Source organism: Mugil cephalus, chromosome 10 (genome assembly GCF_022458985.1).
Source record: "Mugil cephalus isolate CIBA_MC_2020 chromosome 10, CIBA_Mcephalus_1.1, whole genome shotgun sequence".
In the NCBI taxonomy this organism is placed as follows: Eukaryota; Metazoa; Chordata; class Actinopteri; order Mugiliformes; family Mugilidae; genus Mugil; species Mugil cephalus.
The window spans coordinates 6,188,278-6,210,694 of NC_061779.1; the positions used below are offsets into that span (position 1 = coordinate 6,188,278).

General features: G+C 41.1%; 2 protein-coding genes across 4 annotated transcripts; one reads left to right on the forward strand and one right to left on the reverse strand.

The window, feature by feature from the left end:
* The first annotated feature begins 152 nt into the window (after positions 1–152).
* b3gnt9 (UDP-GlcNAc:betaGal beta-1,3-N-acetylglucosaminyltransferase 9) lies at positions 153–7,456 on the forward strand. Of its 2 annotated transcripts, none has more exons than XM_047596442.1 (7): positions 153–367; positions 754–1,233; positions 1,308–1,427; positions 2,162–2,494; positions 4,154–4,395; positions 4,478–4,733; positions 4,825–7,456. In XM_047596442.1, exons 2-7 carry the CDS (start codon positions 1,138–1,140, stop codon positions 5,161–5,163), a joined length of 1,386 nt encoding a protein of 461 aa, XP_047452398.1. In that variant the 5' UTR covers positions 153–367; positions 754–1,137; the 3' UTR covers positions 5,164–7,456. The 2 variants fall into 2 exon arrangements, with proteins under 2 accessions (XP_047452398.1, XP_047452399.1); XM_047596443.1 differs by having other exon boundaries at positions 784–1,233.
* On the reverse strand, positions 7,032–21,338 carry phaf1 (phagosome assembly factor 1). Of its 2 annotated transcripts, none has more exons than XM_047596445.1 (16): positions 20,041–21,338; positions 19,842–19,924; positions 18,087–18,170; positions 17,959–18,002; positions 17,542–17,621; positions 17,348–17,442; positions 16,602–16,666; positions 16,379–16,491; positions 15,982–16,115; positions 15,126–15,209; positions 13,836–13,918; positions 13,657–13,700; positions 13,513–13,562; positions 12,914–12,972; positions 12,718–12,790; positions 7,032–11,629 (listed from the first exon to the last, which is right to left on the reverse strand). In XM_047596445.1, the coding sequence occupies exons 1-16, from the start codon at positions 20,102–20,104 to the stop codon at positions 11,534–11,536; spliced, it is 1,251 nt and encodes a 416-aa protein (XP_047452401.1). In that variant the 5' UTR covers positions 20,105–21,338; the 3' UTR covers positions 7,032–11,533. The 2 variants fall into 2 exon arrangements, with proteins under 2 accessions (XP_047452401.1, XP_047452400.1); XM_047596444.1 differs by having other exon boundaries at positions 16,602–16,699.
* Between the last annotated feature and the right edge of the window lie 1,079 nt (positions 21,339–22,417).

Below are 22,417 nucleotides of genomic sequence, written 5' to 3' on the forward strand. Positions count from 1 at the left end.
ACGAAGCTTGATTGCAAACTATATTTAGTCAACCAAGTGTTCACGATAAAACGTCTAGGTGGTATTTCCTACAGCACTTGAAGGCAACGTGAGCGCAGCCGCTTGTAAAGATATTCAGAGCCACTCAGAGCCAAGTCAGACAATTTGTTCTTCACTTTCCGTCATCCTTTCTCAGACATACGCGCATGAATACCGCATCTGGAGTTTTTGTTTTTTTTTTTTTTTTTCGTTCACTTCCTCGCTGGATCTTCGCTTTTGGAAACTTTGGAAGTGTCTTTGCTTTGCGCGTTGAAGACGGAGCAGAATAAGGAGCTCCATGCAGCGCAGATGTTTTCAATTTTACCTCCTGTTCTGTTCGTCTCGTCTGGTAAGTTTGAATGACTGTCCACAGCCTGGAAACGCTGCACGTACTCCAGAGAGGGATGTTACTGATGAGATAAAACTACTGGAAAGTGTTTAGGGTGGGGTTTTGTGCGTAAATTGCGGAAAAGAAGAGTTACAAACACAAGGCTTCTACTTTATTGTGATATATTTGATTTGTCTTTTAGAGCTCTGCAGCACGATGTTCTTTTCCACATTAATAAAATCAAGAGGAAACTGCAGAACTGATTTGTGCCACAAAGGAAAATGTTATTGCACAACCAGCATTTTATTGTCAGAGCACAGACTTTCAGGACAGTTTGTCCGGAAAAACCTGAGGTTAGATGTGAATTATTCTTCACTTTTAATCTATTTGTCTACTTGTTATTGCAGATCTGCTTTGTTGTCCTGGTTTGATTCCAGATGCTGAGGAGAACAGGATGATGGAAACAAACATGATGAATATTGATATGAGTCATAAAGTTTCTTTTCTCCTAAACTAACTTCAAAGTGTTGTGATAACACTGATGCCTGATGGCTGGTCACCGCTAAAGGACAGGCTGGGATGTATTTTTCCAAAAAACATGTAAAATTTGAGGTGAGGTTTGACAATGCAGCTGAGTGGATGAAGGAAAGTCGCCCATTTTATTCCACTAAATTCTGCCGAGTAGCTAGTCTACAAAACCGAATCAAGTCCCTCCGAGCTCTGAAATCCTACTGCAGCCCCTTCCCAATGCCTTCCTGTTCAGCCTGTGTCTTCAGAAGACGCTGAGGAAGATGGTGAGGATGAGGAGGATGCTCCATGTGAAGGGTGATGTCATGTGCACGTTTGTGCTGCTGTTGCTGTTCTGTCTGCTGCTCTATGCCCGCCAGGTGAGAAGGAACCATTCCAATTTGTATTAAATCGGTCTCGACTGCTTCGCTTATGACCCCGCCCGTTCTTCCAGGTGGTGCTGTCCTCTGGATGGGACAGACAAGTGTGGAATCTGGAGATCCACAGCTCCACCAGCTCCAGCCGGACCCTGCTGGGAGCCCAGGGAGCCAAAGCGAGCCAGGAGTCTCAAGGGGTACGACTTAATATCATTCGGTTGCTGTGTGTTCATGTTTAGGTATCGCCTAGCGTAATGGGCACAGTGAGAAATTAAAGCTAGTATTGGCTGTGAAAGTGTGGTTTTACCAGATATTAGTGTCATTTGAGACAGGCGTCCAGCTTTACAGTTTGTGCTTTATAAATATTTATGATGCATCAGTGGGTGTAAGCACAGTATGCTCGTATTTATGTTGGTGTAAATAACCATCTGTGCGGATTCACAGAGGGATCAATATATTTAATCTTATATTTTTTTTCATTTAAACAGATATCCTAACAGAGGCTTTTTATAAAATGTAAAATTAACCTAAAATATTTAGATGACATTAAAGATTTTGATAGGATTAAAGTCTCAGAGGCCAGTTTTTCTAAGCTCAGTTTGTATATGTGATGCAGTTACTCTTAAAATATTATGTGACCCGACAGTTTATTTCTATTGGAGTAGCTGGCAGGAAATAATGAGGCAGCTGGCAGCAGTAACTCCTTATAAATAAATAATGAATTTGTGTCAGTCCAGTAGGAACTTTTCATGTAAGATGCAGTGAAGAATCTAGTTATTGAATGCACTACAGGAAACAAGTCAAGAGGTTTTAAAGTGGAGAAGGACACGTAATGTAGAATATACTGAACACCAGATGTGGTTTTCCATTTGCTTGTCAGATGACGTTTCCCTTAATTTAATATCCTCTTTTATTTCCTCCTAATAACCAGTTTCCATCCGGCTCTTCAGAGCCGGCGCTGCCCCCCTGTAATCCCCAAACCAAATCCGAACCTGAGGTCAAGTCTAGGGGCAAATCCAAGAGCCGAAGGAAAAACGTGACGCAGACCAAGGCCGCCGGCAACCGCCTGCCCACGTTGCCGCCGTTCGACTTCGAGGGCTATCTGAAAGAAAAGGACAACAGGAACTTCAAGCTGCTCATAGACCAGCCGGAGAAATGCCACATCGGAGGGGAAGAGGAAGGAGGAGGAGAGCGAGGGTCTAGGACTGCTCCATATATGCTCATCGCAGTGAAATCCATAGCTGCAGACTTTGAGAAACGTCAGGTAAGATTCGTTTAAAAAAAAGTGATTAAAGCTGCATTAATCATTCTTTTTTTCTGTTAATATTGCTCAAAATGTAGGAAACTTCAGCTCTATACAACTATTTATTGACTTTGAGCTTGTTGTCTTTGTTTTACGGTCCTGAACATTCCCAAACAGACACGCCGCATTGCTTGTTACACTGAACCATCTGGGTGCTCGTCCAAACAGTTTGGAAAGGGCAGGCACTTGGCATCGCAAAGCTTGGCATTGAGAGCTTACAGGCAGTCTGTGTAGTTATTTATGCAGATCTTTAGCTTGCTGGGACAACTCCAGGACTCTCGGCCACACCCCAGAGCTGGCAGTGAATCCTGACAGGACGCTGATTGATCAAGTTTGGAAAAATCATAAATATCAGTAGAATCCAGCCACTTCACATGGTATCAATTTTCCTGCTTTAGTTCAATCTCGCTACTCTTGGGGTTGTTTCCAGCTTCAGAAACAAAATGTTACCTGCTACCAGGGCGCATGGAGGAGGAAAAGAAATTGTAGGAAGGTCAAAACTCCCGCAGCGCTGTAGTAAATTGAACAACTTTATTAGACTGACATGTTTCAGCTCGGAGCATTCCTCAGGGTCATCGAGGAACGCCAAAGGAGAATTTAAATAATGTACTCGATTCAATTTTAGTTATTTAGCAACAATAACAATACAAATTGTAAAAGCACGAAGAACAGCACAGGGTGTTGATCTGGCCTCCAAATTCACTTGGTCTCAAACTGATAAAGTATCAGAGGGATGATCCACAGAGGTCCCTCTCCTCCACACATAGGACAGGACAAGGGAGACCTACACAGGAAGGTGGTCATAATGTTACGCCTGATTGGTGTATTTTTACAGTATGTAGTAGGTAGAGGTCCCTACTCAATCTCTCCTTGGTCTGAAAAACGTTGAAGATCCCTGGAGCATACGTGTAGAACCTAATCATGATACAAACAAGAGTACAAGATAATATAGAATAGAATAGAATAGAATAGAATAGATTTATATTGTCAATGTCACAAGCACAACAAAATTAAAAGTGTTGTCCAGTGAATGCATCAAATCTAAAAGAATAAATAGAAACATATAGACTTTTCATTGCTCATCTTCTTTTTTTTTTCAGCAGTTTGTCCTTTGTCCTCCTCTCTGGTGATCTCTTCTACCTCTCTGACTTCTAGCCTAAACTCAACTTCAAATCTGCACCTTCCTCTTTGCATTTCTTTCATGTTTTTATTAAAATCTCAACATTCCGTTATTGAACCTAGAAATATTTCATAAATATGTCAATGACTAAATCTGAGCATAGATGCCCAGTAAAGTTGCTTTTATAAAGATAAAAAGTACAAACAAGGGGGATGAAACTGACAATAGTTGTTCTATTACAGGTGACATTAGCTGATGTAGTGCTTAAATATAATAGATGTTATAAGCAGGTTGGACAATTCTGCATTCAGGCAGGAATGGATAACTATAAGCCCTGAAAACCGAGACCAGAACAACAAACTGGAGACGAGGAGTCACTGCATGTCTGCTCATTATGCAAATAAATGCACTTTTCCTAACATGCCTCCATTAAATCAGCATTAAAACCAAAGTTAAAGTGAATAAAATAATCTCGTCCCCTCTACTTTCATTACTTTCAGGTGGTACGTCGAACATGGGGCAAAGAGGGAAATTTCCAAAACGGTGTGTCCATCCGTACCGTTTTCCTGCTGGGGGTCCCAAAGAACCGAAGCTCTCTGCCGCTGTGGGATCGTCTCCTGGCCTACGAGAGTCAGAGCTACCGGGACATCCTGCTCTGGGACTTTGAAGACACCTTTTTCAACCTGACTTTAAAGGAAACTCATTTTCTGACATGGGTCAATCACAGCTGCCCTCATGTCAAGTCAGTGCCATTAATAATTCTTATCCACATGTGACTCTTGCCTGATGCTTAACCATTTATTTTTTTTTAATCTCTCACCCAGGTTCATCTTTAAAGGTGACGCCGATGTTTACGTTAACGTGGAAAACATACTAGAGATGCTACGAGGTCAGGAGCCGGATGAGGATCTGTTTGTCGGTGATATTATCATCAATGCGAAACCCATTCGCCGCCGCACCTCCAAGTATTATGTGCCAGAGTTTATGTACGGAGGCGGTTTGTACCCGAATTATGCTGGAGGAGGAGGGTTTGTTATGTCAGGACACACAGCGAGGAGACTTAGCTCGTCCTGTCAACAGGTACTTCAGAAATTAGAAGGGGTGTCCTGGCATTTTTTTTTTTTTTTTTTACATCCTTTGACTCCTAATGATTTCTAAATTATTCCTCTAGGTGGAGCTGTTTCCAATTGACGACGTCTTTCTGGGAATGTGCCTCCAGCTGATCGGCGTCAAGCCTTCGCGCCACCGGGGCTTTCGAACCTTCGGGATCCCCCGGCCGTCCGCGGCGCCCCACCTCCAGACGTTCGACCCCTGCTTTTACCGGGAGCTCATGGTGGTGCACAGCCTCAGCGTCCCCCAGATCTGGCTCATGTGGAACCTCCTCCACGACCCCAAGCTGAGCTGCCACAACCGGACCAGCCTGACGTCCTGGGACTTTAGGTGGAGGACGGGCGGGGTGGCGGGGGAGCAGACGGACTACGGTGAGAAGCAGGTGTTTGTCACGCATTAGTGGCGTTTAAATAAAAGCGGGCAGGATCTGTGGGCAGTTCGAAAAGCCTGCCATGTGTCCAGATGTGATTTCTTTTCTTCGTTTTTTTTTTTTTGAGCCGACCGACTGTCTTCGGGGAAATGAACTGGCAAAGGCAAAAATGTGAGGAAGTCCAAAGAGAATTGGATGTAGCCTTTTGTCACCAGCGCCCCATCTGTCTGTTTACACTGTGCCATGCAGCGATGCCTGGATTCTTGAATGTGTAATCTTTAGAATTTAAATGTCTGCATAGACGTAGAGATGTATAAAACAAAATATAACAAAACGCGGTTAGCTGGTTTAACCCTAGTCATCTATGAAAACTCTGGAAATACAAAGTGCGTGGACTACAAATTGGTTTTTCATACCGACCGAGTGAGGACACGGTGCAGACTTTTTTGAGTTGCGACGCTCGCCTCCTCGTTGTTATGCTGGATAGAAGCACACATGGACGGTCACATTATCTGTTCCCCGGAGGAACAACAAATGAAAACTAGATGGGAACCAGCTGCACAACAGGAACCAACTGGGACTGTGACACACGCGTTCTCTACTGAATGTCTGGTGAACACGTGAACTCTTTCTTATTTGTAAAATTAAACGTCTTTCATTTTTTTTTGTTTTTTTTTTGTCTCACCTGTTTTCAGAGATTTCAGGTTTAAACGAAAGATTCATGTTCAGATGCATTCCAGCACGCTCACACAAGTGGACGGATCACGTTTGCGTCTGAACGATTCCGCTCTCTGGACTCCTGCCTGCGGTGCCTATCCCTGCAGCGCTGCACGATGCATGATATTAGATGGAGTGCATTTGAATATGGGTGGTGCAGAGAGGGCGTACAGCTTAATTGTGCGATTCTTTTCCTGTGAAAAATCAGAACCAGACACCAAAACTCAGAATGACAAGTTCACACTCAATGATCCTTGGACTTTACCTCAAGGACTCATTCGTCATTTTAATCTGTCCGGTTCATTGTAGCATCACCACGTTAGCATTCATGTCACCGTCATTGTGTTTTGGATCATGACTGATCAGTCTGGGAAAAGAAATACTGTGGCTTTCACAAAATTAAAACTGAATCCCATCAAATTTGACATTAAAAGTGCCGTTTTTAAGTCTCTGCTAATGCTAATTGGATTTTAAATAATGAACGATGAATTAAAAGTATAAATCCCCATCAGGACTTTGCATGTAGATTTAAAAGTTACAGAAATGCAAAAAAAACTATACTGTCAGGGGTTTGGTTTTTTAATTCATTAAATATTTTAGCAGGAAGTAGAAAGTAAACTCAGTCTTTGTTCCAGCTGTCAGACAAATGATCTTCAGCTTGTGTTTTAGGAGACTTTTAATAGGAACCACTGAATCGGTTTTGTGACCCAGTAGTGATGGCTGCAACGGGGGGAAAATTCAGAATACAAATGCTCAAATTAATTCTTTATTTTATTGAAAGTAGGAACCCATTAGAGGGAATTAGAGCCAGATTCCAGCTATAAACGTTATTAACTCATTGTGCTGCAGGTCACGGTAGAGCTAAACTAAAAGCAACTGGGCGTGTGGTTTCCAAGTGGCTTCTTTAGTTCTAAATGACTGGTGATTTTTTTGTTTGTTTTATTTTTTATGTGGAAAGTCTGTATTTTAAAATCACACGACAAGGGTCTGTTAACGACCCAGTACTCATCTGCAGTAGAAGTGAGGAAGTTTTGCAGATTAACTAGGGGTTTTGTTTTGTTTTTTGTTCTCTGTCTGGTCTAGATTTTCTTTTAATTCTTTTAAGGAGGCCATCAGAAACAAAAGGAGTCTTTTCAAGTTTCAATGCTGCAAAAAACTACGAAATAAAAACATCTGAATCCTTTTCACATCCACATTTTTATTATTATTATTAGTTTTTTTTTTTTCATATCCTGGTTGCACACACAGAAAATGATCTTCGATGTCAATGAACAGTGAGAGTTTGAGTTCATAAATGTCCAAATGTTGCAACTGGACGGTTTGTCGGAGACGGGAGCACATCTCAACAACCATCATAAAACACTGTTAAAAGTAATCTGCTGGAGCAAAGCGTTCAGTCAACACAATCCCTCTCTTCGCACTACATGGTATTGTTATTGCCTTTTTTTTATTTTTTTTATTTAATTTTTTGTCAGTGGACATGCTGGATAAATCTACTCTTCATACACAAAGTTATAGTATTCAAAATATATAAAACGCCACATTCCAATGAATTTCACAATTAAGTAGAACCGCCCCATTTCCAGAAATGGGCTCAAAATGTCCACAAAAAAAAAAAAGAAAAAAAAATATTCTGAGAGGAGAAAGGGAGACGGACAACGGAACATACTGTATGATGCCAAGAACGGACGATACAAAGCGTTAATATGAGATTATCGTTACACTTAAAACTGAAGCTGTCCCGTTATAAATTACAACAATCTGATCCTCACTCATTCCTCCATTCAACAAAACAATAAAAAAAAAAAACAACAATAATAATAAAAGCCGCACACAGACCTCCAGAATAAAATGTCCACTTGTTTTTCTATCTTAAAAACTTTAGAAAAACAAGGATGTGATATGTCCACCTGAGTTCGGGTGAGATCGACTACCCAGCAACCTACAGCCCCTTTCTCTCTGTATCTCAATGCAGCATCACAGCAGCGGCCGGGGGGGGGGTGGGTTTACCGAGAGCTAAGCATCGAACGTGTGTAGTGCGCAAGTCTGTTTGTAAAATAACTGGATTAAAGAAGCTTCACTCACTGCTTCCAGTTTAGCAAAGACATGACCGACTTCTCCAAAATTCAGCAGCAGGCGGAGGATTCGATTCAAATCCGCACATTCAACTGTTTATCTCATGCCACAACCATGCATTCCAGTGTTGTTGATAAACCGGGGGGAAACGGAACGAAGCACAAAAGACTAAGAGGCGAAAAAGGGGGAAAAACCCAATAAGAAAATAAGGAATAAGCTCGCTCTGGGAAACCCACCCCAGCCACTCTCTGCAGATAAAAAGGACACCTACGACGACTGAGACGGCCATGACACCACGCTGGCTTGTTTCTAGTGCTCAGTGACACGTACACATACGCACTGTACAAGGATGCAGTTCAAATGCATTCTCATATTTACAAGAAGATTCCTTTTTTTTTTCTGTTTGTTTGTTTTTTGACAGAGGAGATAAGAGACGGAAGTCAAAGACAGGCTCGGTGGGAGATGAGGCACAATGTTCAACAGTTTTTTTTGTTTTCTTCTTCTTCTTCTACTGGATTTTCTCTTGCACAAAAGCAAGTGGTAGTAAAATGTTTAAATATTAATAGCGTTCATGACGGTTACTTTACATCCATATCGGACGACGAACCAGAGCAGGAGTAAGGGAGCACGTTCGTTCGCTCTTAAAACACCTGGGAGCACGACTTTGCTCGATTTTTAAGAATTAAATCTTGAAATTAAGAAACCAAGCAACCAAATCTGATGTTATCCACTCCACAAAACCGTCTCCACCAGGCTGAGCACTATTCTCATCTCTGCTCATGTGGATGCAGCTCAGTTGCTATTATTGCAACTAAGAACCGCTCCACCTCCACACACACATCTGTATATACTTGCAGCCATAGCATTGCACATGAGAAAGTTTCAATACTGAGTGGTCTGGAATTTAAAAAAATAAAATAAAATAAAATAAAAAAATCAATGACGATTCCAGTGGTTTTAAAAAATAAAAATAAAAATAAAAATGCTGTAAGCAGATATTTCTCCTCCGGGGTGGAAATCATCATCAAGGGGGGGAAGGGTTACATGTAGAATAGGAGCGCACAACTATTTACAGCATTTACACATCAACTCCATAAGCGTTATAGTCTGAATGCGTGAATGTCTGATTGTTGTTGGAATTGTTAAAGAACGATTGAAAACGGACAGAAAATTAATGGTTTTTTGGACGTTACGATGAGAATTTCGCACCATTTGCTTTTTTTTTTGAAAAATCGGACAACGCTGGTTGTAAACAGACGCACGGGCTGTGATGGCTTTTGGTTTGAAAGAGGGATCAGTCAGTGATCAGTCAACATGTACAGGACGCTAGAAATGAATGACGTGGTTTGGGTTAGGACAAAAAAAAAATAAAAATAAAGAACAAGTAACGACTCCTCGAGCCTGAACAGAAAGCAAATCGTAAAAAAAAGTATCATTTCACTGAACTGCACGGGCCCCGACTTCAACCCTGAAACCTTCGCACATGTTGGTACAAACAATTAAAAGTAAATGAGAAAATAAAAACAGATGGCATTAGTGCCAAGGAACAATCAACGATATGTGTATTAACATTAATACACGGTTTATTAATTTGCTAAAAAAAAAAGAAGAAGAAGATGTGAATTTATACACTGGGAGGGCGATAAAAACTGCAGTCACATGTTACGATGACGACGGAATGACTGAAGCTCTTCCCCCCATTTTCAAAATGGGGTTCGAAACGTGTTTAAGTCCACGGAGGAAATAATGGTCTTTAAATTGCAGCTCACTGACGACAATCTCGACTGCCTCTTTACTCCCCCCCCCCCCCCCCGTTACGTTTAGCTGTAATCAAACCCAGACAACTGGTGGATGCACCGGGCACTTTTCACAGTCAGCTATTCGCGTTGCGCAATTAACCAGGAGTCACCAGGAGCTGAATTTAGAGGCTTCACCACAGCAACGACTTGGATGTGCGAGCTTTGAGACGAACGATGCAACGAAACAGACTCGCGGATCTCTGTTTCTCTTTCTGTTGGGAGAAGTTTCAAACGGGAGATGAGGTCAAACGAAAAAAACATCCTGAAACGTCTTTGGCTGTAGCATTTGGCAATTCCACAAAGAAATAAATGCAGGCATTGCTGAAGGGATGAATTGCAATGCGTCAGTCAGGTGGGGGTTGTGGTTTGAGGGGGTGGGGGGAGGTGACCTCTGTTTCTGCTGTTGTTCAGACGTATGGATAAAACGCACATTCACAGACACGCAGACACGTCATCTCCGCCAATCTGTCCGGAGCTCAGTCAGGTAATCAAGTAAAACAAAGTGGGTGTGTATTAGTGCAAACGTACAAATGGATTTAAAATGAAATTAAACCACGATGAAAATGGTTGTGATGGGGAGGGGAGGTTGAGAGAAAAACGAGAAAAGTGTGTCTACTACGCCCGTCAGAAAACATGCAGGAAGATATTATCAAAACAACAGGCTGTCAGTTTGTGCTTGTCATTAAGTCTCCTCTCATTCACAAAAAAAAAAAAAAAGGGGAGGGGGGGCCGGGCCAAGTTCATGCAAATTCTTTGCGTCATGCCTGCATGTCTCTGTTTGCTTCTCGCTGAAGCAAAACTAAAAAAATAAAAATCAGACGAACCAGCTCTCATGTATCAGAAAATACATGAGAGCGCAGTAGTGAGGGATTGAAATGTGCTTGAATTAAAAGTCTGTCGAGTTTTTAAAAAGTCAGCGACCTAACACAACATGCAGAGGGCTCGATTTCGTGAGTGTGAGCGACAGGTCGGACGCGTCCAGAGCGACTGGGAGGGACGGCAGCTGCAGGTCTGATAACGAGCGTTTGCTGCGGCTGCGTGTGCTTGCGTGTATGCGGGCGCCACTGAACAAAGAGGAGGAGGAGGAAGATGAAGAGGGAGGAGATGATCTGGGACGTTTGGGGATCGTTGGGTTCGAAGCGGGCGACGTAGCGGACCTCGTGCCTCTCTCCAAACCCTGAGTTGGATGGCTGCAGCTTTCAGCGGCTCTGATGGCTCTTAGCTGGGCTGGACTGGTTTTTGGATGTGGCCGGGTTTGGACTGAGGCCTGGGGTCTGGTTCTGGTTCTGAAGCTGAGGCAGGAAGACAGGCGGTACCGGTTGGTGTGGCAGTGTGGTCGGTCGGGTCGGTCGGTTGATGTATATTCAGTGACTTGAAGCTTTGACCTTTTTTGAGATTTGCAGCAGGTGAATTCAGACACATACATGGGACAGAATGCGGATTTCTTTGCCGCGTCTCGTTTCTTCAGGACCACTGTGATCGTTGAGCCGATCAAGACAACACCTCAGCGGTTTCTCTTCAACACCGCCACCAAGTCACGAGATCTTTTTCCGTCCTGGAGTCACGTTGTTTGATTTTTGGGTCGACTGTGCTAGCTGGGTGCGCTCGGATGGAAGTCTTAGTACCCGTCGGGAAAATGTTGCGATTTAATGGTTTCTCCGTTCGATGAGTAGCATCTGAGCTGGGCAAACAAGAACTTTGTTCGGTTAGGACTGCTTGGTTAAGAATCTGGCTCTGGATTAGAGATTCAGTCAGTAGAAGTACTAGGACAGGCCAGAGTGGGACGTGGTTCTGGTTACTTGTTCTGGTTACTTGGAACTACTACTGGACTCGGGTCGGGCTTGACTGGCGGTCCGTGGAGCACCATAGAGGGTCACTGACGCTATGTGGTTATTCTGCATCACCTGCAACAGACAGTGAATGAGTGGCATCAGTTAGCATCATTTAGCATTATTTAGCATTCTGATCAAAACCAAATAACTGCTAATCCCTAATTTGTCCATTGTTTTAGTCAAAGTAGTGGACAGAACAACCCAGTGTAAAGGACAGATAAATAAATGCAAACATTCTCACAATATTCTTGTTACTTCTTGACCTAAAACTAATAGAAAAAAATCTGGACTTGTCTTTATTTATAGGTTATCATGCTGCTGTGTTACTGGTCCGGTCCCTTCAGATCGAATGGAGCTGTATGCGTCCCCCCGAACTAAAATGAGTTTGACATCCCTGGTTTACTTGGAGGCTAAATAATGTTTACACGCCCCAAAAACATCAATCACAACTTTTTTTTCTTTGACGTTTTCAAAGTGGTTCTGTCCGTTGTGACGCATCTAATCTGACAGAAATGTAACGGGAAGAATTTCCTTCCCAACTTTACAGACAACACTGAATTCATTCAACAGAAGAAGATGATGTTTTAGCTCCTTGTCTGTGTCCCTTCTGGAAATAACCGCTATCCCCAATTTGTCCATTGTTTTAGTCATTTATTCCAACCGAAAAGAAACAAAGTAGTAGTAGTAGACAATAAAATGCTTAATTAATGTCTCATTTTGTACCCGTTTTCTAACCATTGCTAGTCATTCAGTTTGCTCATGTGTGAACATATTTCACATACATTTATCTAAACTGTGGCTTTTAGCGCTTTATAGATTAAAAATGAATGATATTTAATTGTGATTTATTGTATTTTTAAGTGTGGAAGTCAAAGGGTTATTCAGCCGTAGTATTGCTGCTAAACGACCTTAAAGTCACTTGCAGACTTTCCAATGAAATCATGGTACAATTTTCATAAGTTGGCATTTAAAGAAGGAAAGATAAAACAACCAAATGTCTAGGGGTCTAGGGAATAATCTGGCACTGCATGTTACCGATTCACATATGACTCATTTTACCTCCAGTGATTCATTATAACAGTGGAGGCCGTCTGCACCACATGAAACACTTTCTAAATAACATGACGTCACCAGGTAAAACTAACACAGAATGTTCTAACCTCAAAGATCATCCTCTGCAGTCCGAAGCAGAAAGTTGAGCCGAAGGGGTTGGTGTTATTGGCTGATGAGGATCTGTCAAAAACACGCAATAATGTCAGAGGACACTCATCTGGGAAAACATCTGCTGGACACACATGAAACCGTAAATTCTGGCCGTGCGCTCTGTATGATTGATCACTCGCGTATGCACTTCACCTGTGGAGCACTACGGGTTTTTCCATCGGATGACCGAGCAATTCTTGAATCTGATCCCACTGAGAGAGAAACGAAAAGTTAACAGAGGCAAATATTAAGGCTGGTTGATTCACTGGAAACACTGGTTTTCTACCTAGAGCTACATAAAAAGGCAGATTGGGAAATAACAAGAGGAATTTGACATGTTAGCAAAAATAAACGCAAAAGAAGAACATTTCCAGTGGTATGAAGCATTCAAATTATATCTCGTTAATGAGCGTATCTACAGTATGTAAAAGGTCATGTTATCCAACAATCTGTCATTAGATTAGCAGGTGTGGTGGGTAGGAAAAAAAAGTCATAAAGTCATTCAAGAAATGTTTGGCTAACTTAAAAAAAGAAAATGGTGAACACTACATATCTGTATGTATTTTTATGGAAGGAAACAACAAATTAACTAATAATGCTTGAGAATAGAATGAGAAAAATGACTAAATTAAGAAGTTAGACAGGGAGATCACGTCAGGTCGTTACTGACCCACCACAGTTCCACCCTATGATTTTACGTAGCATGACTAAATGGCTCAACGTCAGCTCTATAAATTCTTTCCATAGCTGACCTTGCTGTAGGTGGATAAGATGCAGTCTTCAGTCTGAGAATCGGCTCCTTCTAAAGTGCAAAAAAAAAAAAGACACGAGATTAAAGGAGGATTTTAAGCATTAATGCTGAGGACGGATGGATTTGTGAGTGAAAACTGTCTCACCTTTTTTGATGACTAGTGGAATCTTAAAGTCACATCGATGATATCTGCGACAAGAGAGAAACTATGATGAAAATGTGGAAATTAGGGGCTGAGATGATCTGACGGATAAGAAGCATAATCAGCTGTGACGGAGAGGAACGAGTTGATTGGACAAAAAAAAAAAAAAAAAAGATATTTACATATTGAAGTTGTAATGTCCTGGGTAGTTGGTATGGAGGACAAACTTTTTAACCAGGTGAGTTGTCGAGTCAAACAGGATATCCTGGAATGTAAGGGGAAAAAAAAAAAAAAAAACACAATCACCAAGAATACTTTTTACGTATGTGCGGCCAGGACGGTGTGTCATGATCCTATCTACTGCAAACACTGGGTGAGCTAATGCAGATAAAGGCAGGAACACTCGTTGAAATGAGGGACCTGTGCTGTGGAGCTCAGCCAGCCTTCTTTTTTTTCAGATGAGTTCATCTTGTTTACTTTCCCCGCACAGACTGTGCAAACAGGTCAAAGACAGACAGCGACCTAAAAAGGTCACTGGCTAAAAATATTGTCATGTCAAAATCCAGCTGACACAGGGAACAAGCTATAGACCCAGAGATGTTGATCCAGGAAGCACCGGCAGAGAAAATATTTGACGGTGCGCCACAACGGAAAAACAGAAAGCCCTGTACAATGTAAAGCTGTCACAAATACACCTGCGAATCACTGGCTACTGTTAAAGTTACACACTGCACTATTTCACCACATACTTGAACTACAGGGCATTTATTAAGAGTTTATTAAGAATTTCTACAATTTCTACAAATTTTTATATTAAGAGTCTTTTTAATCCCCTTGGATTCGTCAAATTTACCCGGAAAACCATCTGAAAAAGTAAATATGGTCGGAGTACAGGCTCATTTGATAACACATTTTTCAGCCTAAGTACTACTAGGACTGAGTAATAGAAGTTTGAATACATGTCCCCTTAATACTTTTCAATAATATTTCCCTTCAGAATGACTGTGGCTTTACAAAATGGGACCACAGTCTCAAACAGTCCATTTTGACAATAATGCTACAACAAAATTGCATTTTACACAGTTTTTTTGCATGGACACCACCAACTATTATTATTATTATCATTATTATTATAATTATTATATTATTAAATTATTATTATTAAAGTATTATGATTGAGAATATGTGGAAAATATGAGTTTCTGATTTGAAATTGTGAAAGTTTGCTGCAGCAGAGATTCTGCCTCTATAGATGAAAGGCTCGGTGTGAACTAACTATTTTACTGGAGGACATTTCCTGGACCCTTAGCAGAAAGGCAACGAATTAACATACTCCCTCTCTCAAAAAAACTGTGGTACTGTCAAGTATATGTGAGGCTCTCAGAAACCACTCCAGGCAAGAAGAACGAACAATCACCTAAGTACGTAAAGTTATGCACACACAAAAACAAGGCTAGACTCGGTTTACATACCACGCCGAGGGTGAAGTAGTTGAAGAAGTAGTCGTTACATTTAGAAGGAACCTGCTTGTGTGGTGATGGAGAGTGGATCTTCATCTGAAACAAACACCAATTTGAGACGAAAGTTGTTTATTAAAACGACATAATGACGAATGACTGTTGAGGTGAATCTCAGGAAAAGGAGCTTTTCCTTATTTTCCAACGCTACTTGGATCATATGACTACACTTCCCAGAGCGCACCGGGGTAGCAAAACCAGCTGCTCATTTCCTGATCAGTCACTGTCACTGATTTGAAGCACCTGAGAAAGAGTGGAGCTCCTCAGTCATTCCAACAAACAAACGTCAGACGCTCCAGGTTCACTGGGTTCAGTCAAAGTCACGCCGATGGTCGTTCAAATTTTTTATTTACTTTCTTGTTATTTTGAAGTGCTGCGTTCTAGTTCATGTTTAACTGCTGTGCAGATTGGATAAGGAACACGTGGCAGCATCGACTTCAATGACTTTTGATGAATGAGCTCGCACTAAGTAATATGTTATTTTGAGTTGAAAATGTTAAAATTCTGTTAAATGTTGAAATTCTATTAAAAAAGTGGAAAATTCATGAAATTAAATGTTAAATGTGGGAAGATCTTTAAGCTTGTGGATCAGCTATTTTTTCTTTAGATTCTTCTTTATTCAATTGAAGTGGTTAATTCATTTAAAAAGCTGGCATTTAATGTAAGATTCACTTAAAATGTTAACTTTTCTCTCTCTTTAAAGGTTTACAACTTAAGTTACTGTACTGACCAATCAACTAATGACGCCAACCAATAACAACCAGTAACTAAAAGCTCACCAACAAGTGAATATGCAGTGTAAGGGTCCTACCTTGTCCTCGGACTTGTAGAAGATTTTATGTGGCGAGCCCAGAGCACCCAGTACATCCTGACAGGAATCTCCAAAGTAAATGTTTCTCTCTAAGGACTTGACTTTAGCATCAGTCATCACACCAGGGCCGCAACCTACAGTCATACGTTACAGAACAGTAAGAAAACACGGTCACACAGATACTGCAAAGATGCATAATAACTTATTTGTTATATAATTTACAAAGCAGCAGGCATCTTGCTTATTAATTATGATTCCCTTGATATTGTATTTATTATGGAACAAATCTAAAGGAAATAAAACTGTGAAAAAAAAATGTGTGTGTGGAAATGTCTTGGAAATATGTGGTTTATAATCTTAAATCTTAGTCCTCAAGGCGCGCAGAGATGTGCGTTACCTGCAGTGAGAAGGCGGAGTTTGAGCCCCAGAGGCCCGGCACGATCTCTCAGGACATCCACACACTCAGCAAAGATGTTGCCAAGGAAACAAGCCAACGGCATGGCAGGAGCTCTGCGGACACACGGAAAAAGAGCATTTGTGTTTTTTTTTGCATTGTGGCTTTCCGTTGCTCTTTGTTCTCTACACGTGGCCACATGGGAGCATTATGTTTACTGTCGTACCTCGTTTCTTGCAAGTTGTTGCCGGTGTAGATGTGCATCCTCTTGACCATGGCCCCGTGTGGAATCTGCAGGGAGGCCAAACCCATGGCAAAGTTAGGCTGCCAAGGCAAAACAACTGGGAGTAATACAGAACTTGCACATACGAGAGGTTTGTGTGTGTTCACATTAACATACGCACACGAAAAGACGAGTTAAAACATGAACAAAAAGACATAAACTCCTTGTTTCCCCAGGGTGGAAACCTCAATTAGATACATTCTTTTTGTCATTTTGAAACTTAACCACATATAGCTGTAATATCCACAATATCAAATTCATGGGGGAAAAAAGTGTCTCTTCTCTGAGGACCAACTTGTTATGCAAACGACAGTTTAAAACCTTCAAACCTTTTTAACAAGAGCAAGGAACAAAAATGATTCACTAATAAAAACCCACAGTCATTTTTATTCTCATTACATTCTAAAGATTGATAAAAACAAAAAAAATGTGATGTATGTTCGGAACACAGCATATTATAAACCCCTTACTTTTATTTATTCTTAGAAGTGCTTATTAAGAAACACAGCCATCTGACATCATTTAAACAACAAGTCAAACAAAGACAAGGGCTTGACCTCAGACTGTCAGTACGAAGCGGAATTGCTTAAATCACCGAGCAGACCCGATTCCCCCCCTGGGACGGGAAGAAACGGCCGCTCAGCTCTTCTATAACTGGACGGAAAGCCGATCGATCGTAACATTCTCACCTCGTATTTTGGAGCCTCGTTCCATGAGTCCAGCTGAAAGGAGAAGGACAGCCCTCGAAAGTTGAGATGGAACAACTGCTCTGCAGCATTGTAAACTGGACGGAGAGGAGCGTGAAGAGGACACATATTTATATAACGTTAAAATCCAGGTTCATTTCAAAGTGCACATGTTCTGTTTGCGTTTGGTGAAATACCTCCGGGGTGTGTGGCTCCGAATGACTGGTCTATTTGCTCTATTGTGGGGGGAATGGCCTGAGAGTTGAAATGGACTCCGCTGAAACACAATGCAGACGCACAGAGGCAGTGTTAAATCTATTAACATTCACAGAGTCTGTTCTGCATTATCTGAACAAGCGCTAATGACAGCGGTGGGAAATGGATTCCGCTGACAGAAATATAACCATGAACAAAGAGGATAAAAAAAAAAAAACAACACATTATTGCAAGCGGACAAAATTAGTGTAATGTCATTCGCGGAGCAGCTGCAGGGCTATAACTGGGGAGCAATAACCCGAGATGAAAGAGACTGAATGCTGCAGGAAGGTCATTACAGACACACCACACTGTCTTCCTGGACACCTCAAAACATTTGTCTTTATATTTCTACTCACCAGTATTTCAACTTGACTTTGCTCAGGTCATACACTTCAATCACCTGCCGCACAGGATATTGAAAATCGTTAGGACACAAATAACAAGTGTCATCTTTGCTAATTTCTGACATAATAACCATCTTCACCTTGAGTCTCTGATTTGTGGCATCAAACAGCAGTTTAATCCCATCCTGAGTCAAGTTCAGTATGAGGTCATGGCTGAGTGGCGTCTGCCGGGGAGATAAACAAACTAATTAATTAACAGGGAGACAGGGGGATGGACCCTCCTACACAGATATGTAGATGAGCAAACAGGCTCCGGATCCATCTTGACGCTGTGTCACAGTGTCTCAGAAATAACTAAAAGAATGATGTTTTTATAGTAATAACAACCTGATAAGGTACTCAAACACTGACTGGTGGGGAATGGATATGTGAGGCTTACTTTTTAAAACAAAAAATATACAAGCAAAGGAAAAGCAAAAAAAATCAGATTGATTAGTTTTACATGCACATAAATTAAACCAATTCGTTTTTACAAAGATTCCTCATGACAGGAAGTCAGATCCATAGACTGTGACACAATATTGGCTCAACATAAGGTGAATTAAAAGCTGAGGTGCAGACTTTAATTCAGGGGGTTGAACAAAGAAAATGGAACGTATAGCCTTTTGCACACAGACTTATATATGTAAATGAACCGCTAATGCTTTATTAATAATCTTTTTCAAGCAATGGCTGAAGTCTGGATGTCATGGACATCCCATCCAGACCAAAGGCTGGTTTTCCTTGGCTTGGCCAGTCTTTTACTGCAGCTACCAGTAGATAGTAGATAGTCGTCTTTCTGCCTTTAGTTTTTCAGCAAGTTAAGTGTGCGTTGGATCATGCTGAGATAAGACGATTGGTTGCAGAATATTTTACTTTAATATATGGCTACTGTCGCTTTTATTTTGGGTCAACATCCACTCAACTTTGATGTATTTGACCAAATCTGAGCAGACGCAGTTTGTTCTACGCTCCAGAATTAATTTGACGGCTTCTGTCTTCTACCACATCATCAATAATTACCAGTGATCCAGTGCCATTGGAAGTCATGCATGCTCACGCATCACACTACGTCCACTGCGTCATAAACGCTTATGACATATCCTTTGGATCAAGAGTCATTCTGAGCCTTCCCATAGATTTTTTTCTTTCTTTCTTTTTCTAGGTATTTCTGGCGCAGTCTAGTCTGGCGTTTGTGTTCTCCTGTCTTGTTTGTTCACTGTTCACTTGGCCACCATTAGTGTTGAAATCTGAAATCTATTTGATTGATTGGGTGAGTTTTTGCAGCCTCAGGACGACTCTTTTCACTTAGATTGAGAGCTCCTTTAACTGCATAGCGTGTGCTGACAGCGACAGTTTCAAAATTCAAATGCCACACCAGGAAATAGCTTCAGAACTTGCAGCTGCTTAATTGATTATCCACCAACTTGGATGTGAATACCCTCAAATTAAATCTGAGAGTGTGCACTTCAACCACAGAAACGAAATAACAATAAACTGTGTCCACATATTTATGGACCTGACTATTTATGACATGATGGACATGTTATGGTAGGAAAATACACTTTTCAGTGCTCTCTGGTGGATAAACTGTGTAACAGCTGAGTAACATATGCCAATGTATAATAAATAATAAAGTTCAGGAATTTGGCTAACAATGGTGTAAAAAAAAAAAAAACTTTGGCCAGAAAAACATATTTATCAACTGCTATTGTATAATGGCCTCTAAAGCATGGACTGCTGCCCAAAAAGGGATTCTTGTGCAAGCTGATTAACATTTTTGTGGATATCATTGTTTTTTTTTTAGTGCGAGAGTGAAAGAACAAAGTAAGAACTTCGACATTTGGCCCTCTTACCTGTTCACTGTATAGCACCTGGACATTTTTGATGATGCGGCAGTGTTTCTGAAGGATAGAGATGGCCTGGGAAAATGGCATCCCTGAAAAGCAGAAGTGTTTTTCTCACACATTTGATGAGGTTGTAACATTCACACAGACTCATTTTTTTTTTCCATTTAAACGTTATGTTTTTTAAAAAATGTTGCGTAATACCCACCTAAGGCGAATTCCCATTGCTCATTTCCTAGTGATCTCTCAGGCACCACCTCCAGATCCAGCATTGGCAAGTAGTGGGGGGCAGCTCACCACACCTCAAGACACTATGGGACCCTCTGAGGGACCCTCTCTCTTTCTCAGCTCGTCTCTCCCAGATCACAGCACCGCGTCACACTCGTTTCAGACGGCTCTGCTAATTCATACCTATCTACTTATTCTTCTAAATCCACCAGATTCATGAGTGTGAGCATCAAACAGCTAACTTGGCCTATGGGTTACTGTAAAAAGTTGTCCTTTTTATCTCATGTCCTATGCCCTTGACATTAAAACTGTACCAAAGCAAAAACAATGACAGATATTAAACGTTTAAAATGACACCCACAGTGCAAACCTACCTAAAGCCCCACTAAGATGTTTTTAAATTACAATTTAATAAGTTATCCAGCATTGGCTGACAGCTTGCACACACAAAAACAAATTACGCAACCTGCCAGCAAACCTAAAACGCACAGGTCCAGCTGTCAGTCAACCTCCTGCTTGTTTGTGTGGTTTAAAATCGATACGGATAAAAATAAAATAAAAAATAAAATAAAAAAACTAACAAAACAACAACAACAACCTGAATTCACACAGTTTAATGGAAGGACTAATCCAACAGATATGCCCAACTTGTTCAATTTAAGTGTCCCGTGTTTCCACAACGCACCAACAGGGTACCTGATTCTGTGGCAGACAACTACAAATAAAAAGACCAATCACTTCAAACCCGACGTTGTGCTTCTTATCTCTCACAGTCGGGCGGTTACGAAAGCGTCAAGTCTTGACAACAACACTGTTTTCTTTGCGGAATAAGCTAACGTTAGCGGACGAGCTAGCTGCCCTGTTCGCGTACTGCTAACGAAGTGTAAATATAAATAAAGCAGGAAGAAAAAAAAATTAAAAAGCCAAATTCAAGGCAAACGGAAAAAATTAATGTCGCGGCTGAGGCTGCCGTGACATAAACAAAGAGAGCACGTCAGAGAGTCGTCGGCTGCCGTTGCCGTTTTTTCTTTCTCCGTTCCAAGCTTAGGAGCTAGCTCTTCTACGGCTCTTCTTGCCGCTAGTGCGCAAAATATCAAGCCCTCGCGATGAGACGCGTCCCGTGTCGCTCATAAACTCGTCTGCCGGTAAATGCCCACGCCGTGTCCCGTTCACGGTGCCTTTAATGTGTCTTCAATGTCAGGAGCAGATAAGAGCAACACAGTGTCCAGACAACAGCAACTTCAGGCATCAACAACAGCCAGCAGGATCAGCTGATAACTCAACTTCCTGTGTTCGCCGTACGCGCTGTGCTGACGTCATGACGCAATGGTCAGCTGACTATGTTGTTTTCTTGGTGATGGTGTGTTAGAACCATCAGAATATGTTAATCCTTCAAGGAAATTGTTTTGTCGCTGTTGCTCCCATAAAGTTACAGTTTAAAGGTGACAGAGTCAAATACATATAGAATAAAGTAATATAATAATAATGATAATAATTGCATGTAAAGTGTCTAAAACAGTAATCACAGTATAAATGGCTACAAGTTATTGATATATACTTTGGATTATCTGCATTTTATATGAAACAGCCTAATATTTTTTATCGGTAAGTGGTTTTATTATATTTTAATTAGATATATCTGTCTCCTCAATACTAAGTGACTTTCTACCAAAATGGAGCTACTGCCTGTGGAGTATGAACTGTACTTTTCTATCCTTGCACACTAACGTCGCTCAGTTCATTATGAGTGTAAAAGGCTATTCTGATTGAATGGAAAATATTTTTCTTTCTCTCTCTCCTTTTGTATTTCACCTTCAAATGCCTGTCTTTCTAACAACAGACCTTGAAGAATGTATTATGAAGTCCCACAATCCATTTTTTTGCAATTTCAATTTTTGCCATCTCCCTAAAATGATGGTGGTGAGTGGGATTTAATTTCGACCACCCCCACCCTCCAACACACACACGCGCACACACACACACACACACACACACACACACACACACACACACACACACACACAAAACAATGGTTTTAGAAATAACTATTCTTTGGCTTTAGACTTTTATGTTGGTGTAATTTTTATCAGTGGATGAACAAAAATGCTAATTTGTCTGTTGTGAAACATGTCATGCTGTGAACAAGTATTGCATAATAGCGCTGGCCTCCTTCACAGTGAACAGTCTAAACAACCAGCACAAGTGGAAAGAAATTATAATATGAACAATGGCCTGCATTCGCTTCTGTTTTAATGTTGGGTGTTGACTATGCTGCCTCACTGTTGTGGTTTTATGAGAGTCATCGCTAACATGACTCATGTTCTTTTTGTCCTGTGACAAGTTGAAGTATCCGTGGA

Excerpts from the sequence above, each read along its gene's own strand:
- b3gnt9 (XM_047596442.1), top strand. The coding sequence starts at position 1,138 with ATGGTGAGGATGAGGAGGATGCTCCATGTGAAGGGTGATGTCATGTGC. Across the intron at positions 2,495-4,153 it reads CAGACTTTGAGAAACGTCAG|GTGGTACGTCGAACATGGGG; the intron begins GTAAGATTCGTT and ends CATTACTTTCAG. Across the intron at positions 4,396-4,477 it reads CACAGCTGCCCTCATGTCAA|GTTCATCTTTAAAGGTGACG; the intron begins GTCAGTGCCATT and ends TCTCTCACCCAG.
- phaf1 (XM_047596444.1), bottom strand. The coding sequence starts at position 20,104 with ATGCTGGATCTGGAGGTGGTGCCTGAGAGATCACTAGGAAATGAGCAA. Across the intron at positions 18,171-19,841 it reads AGGTGCTATACAGTGAACAG|ACGCCACTCAGCCATGACCT; the intron begins GTAAGAGGGCCA and ends TCTCCCCGGCAG. Across the intron at positions 13,563-13,656 it reads TCCACTAGTCATCAAAAAAG|AAGGAGCCGATTCTCAGACT; the intron begins GTGAGACAGTTT and ends TTTGCACTTTAG.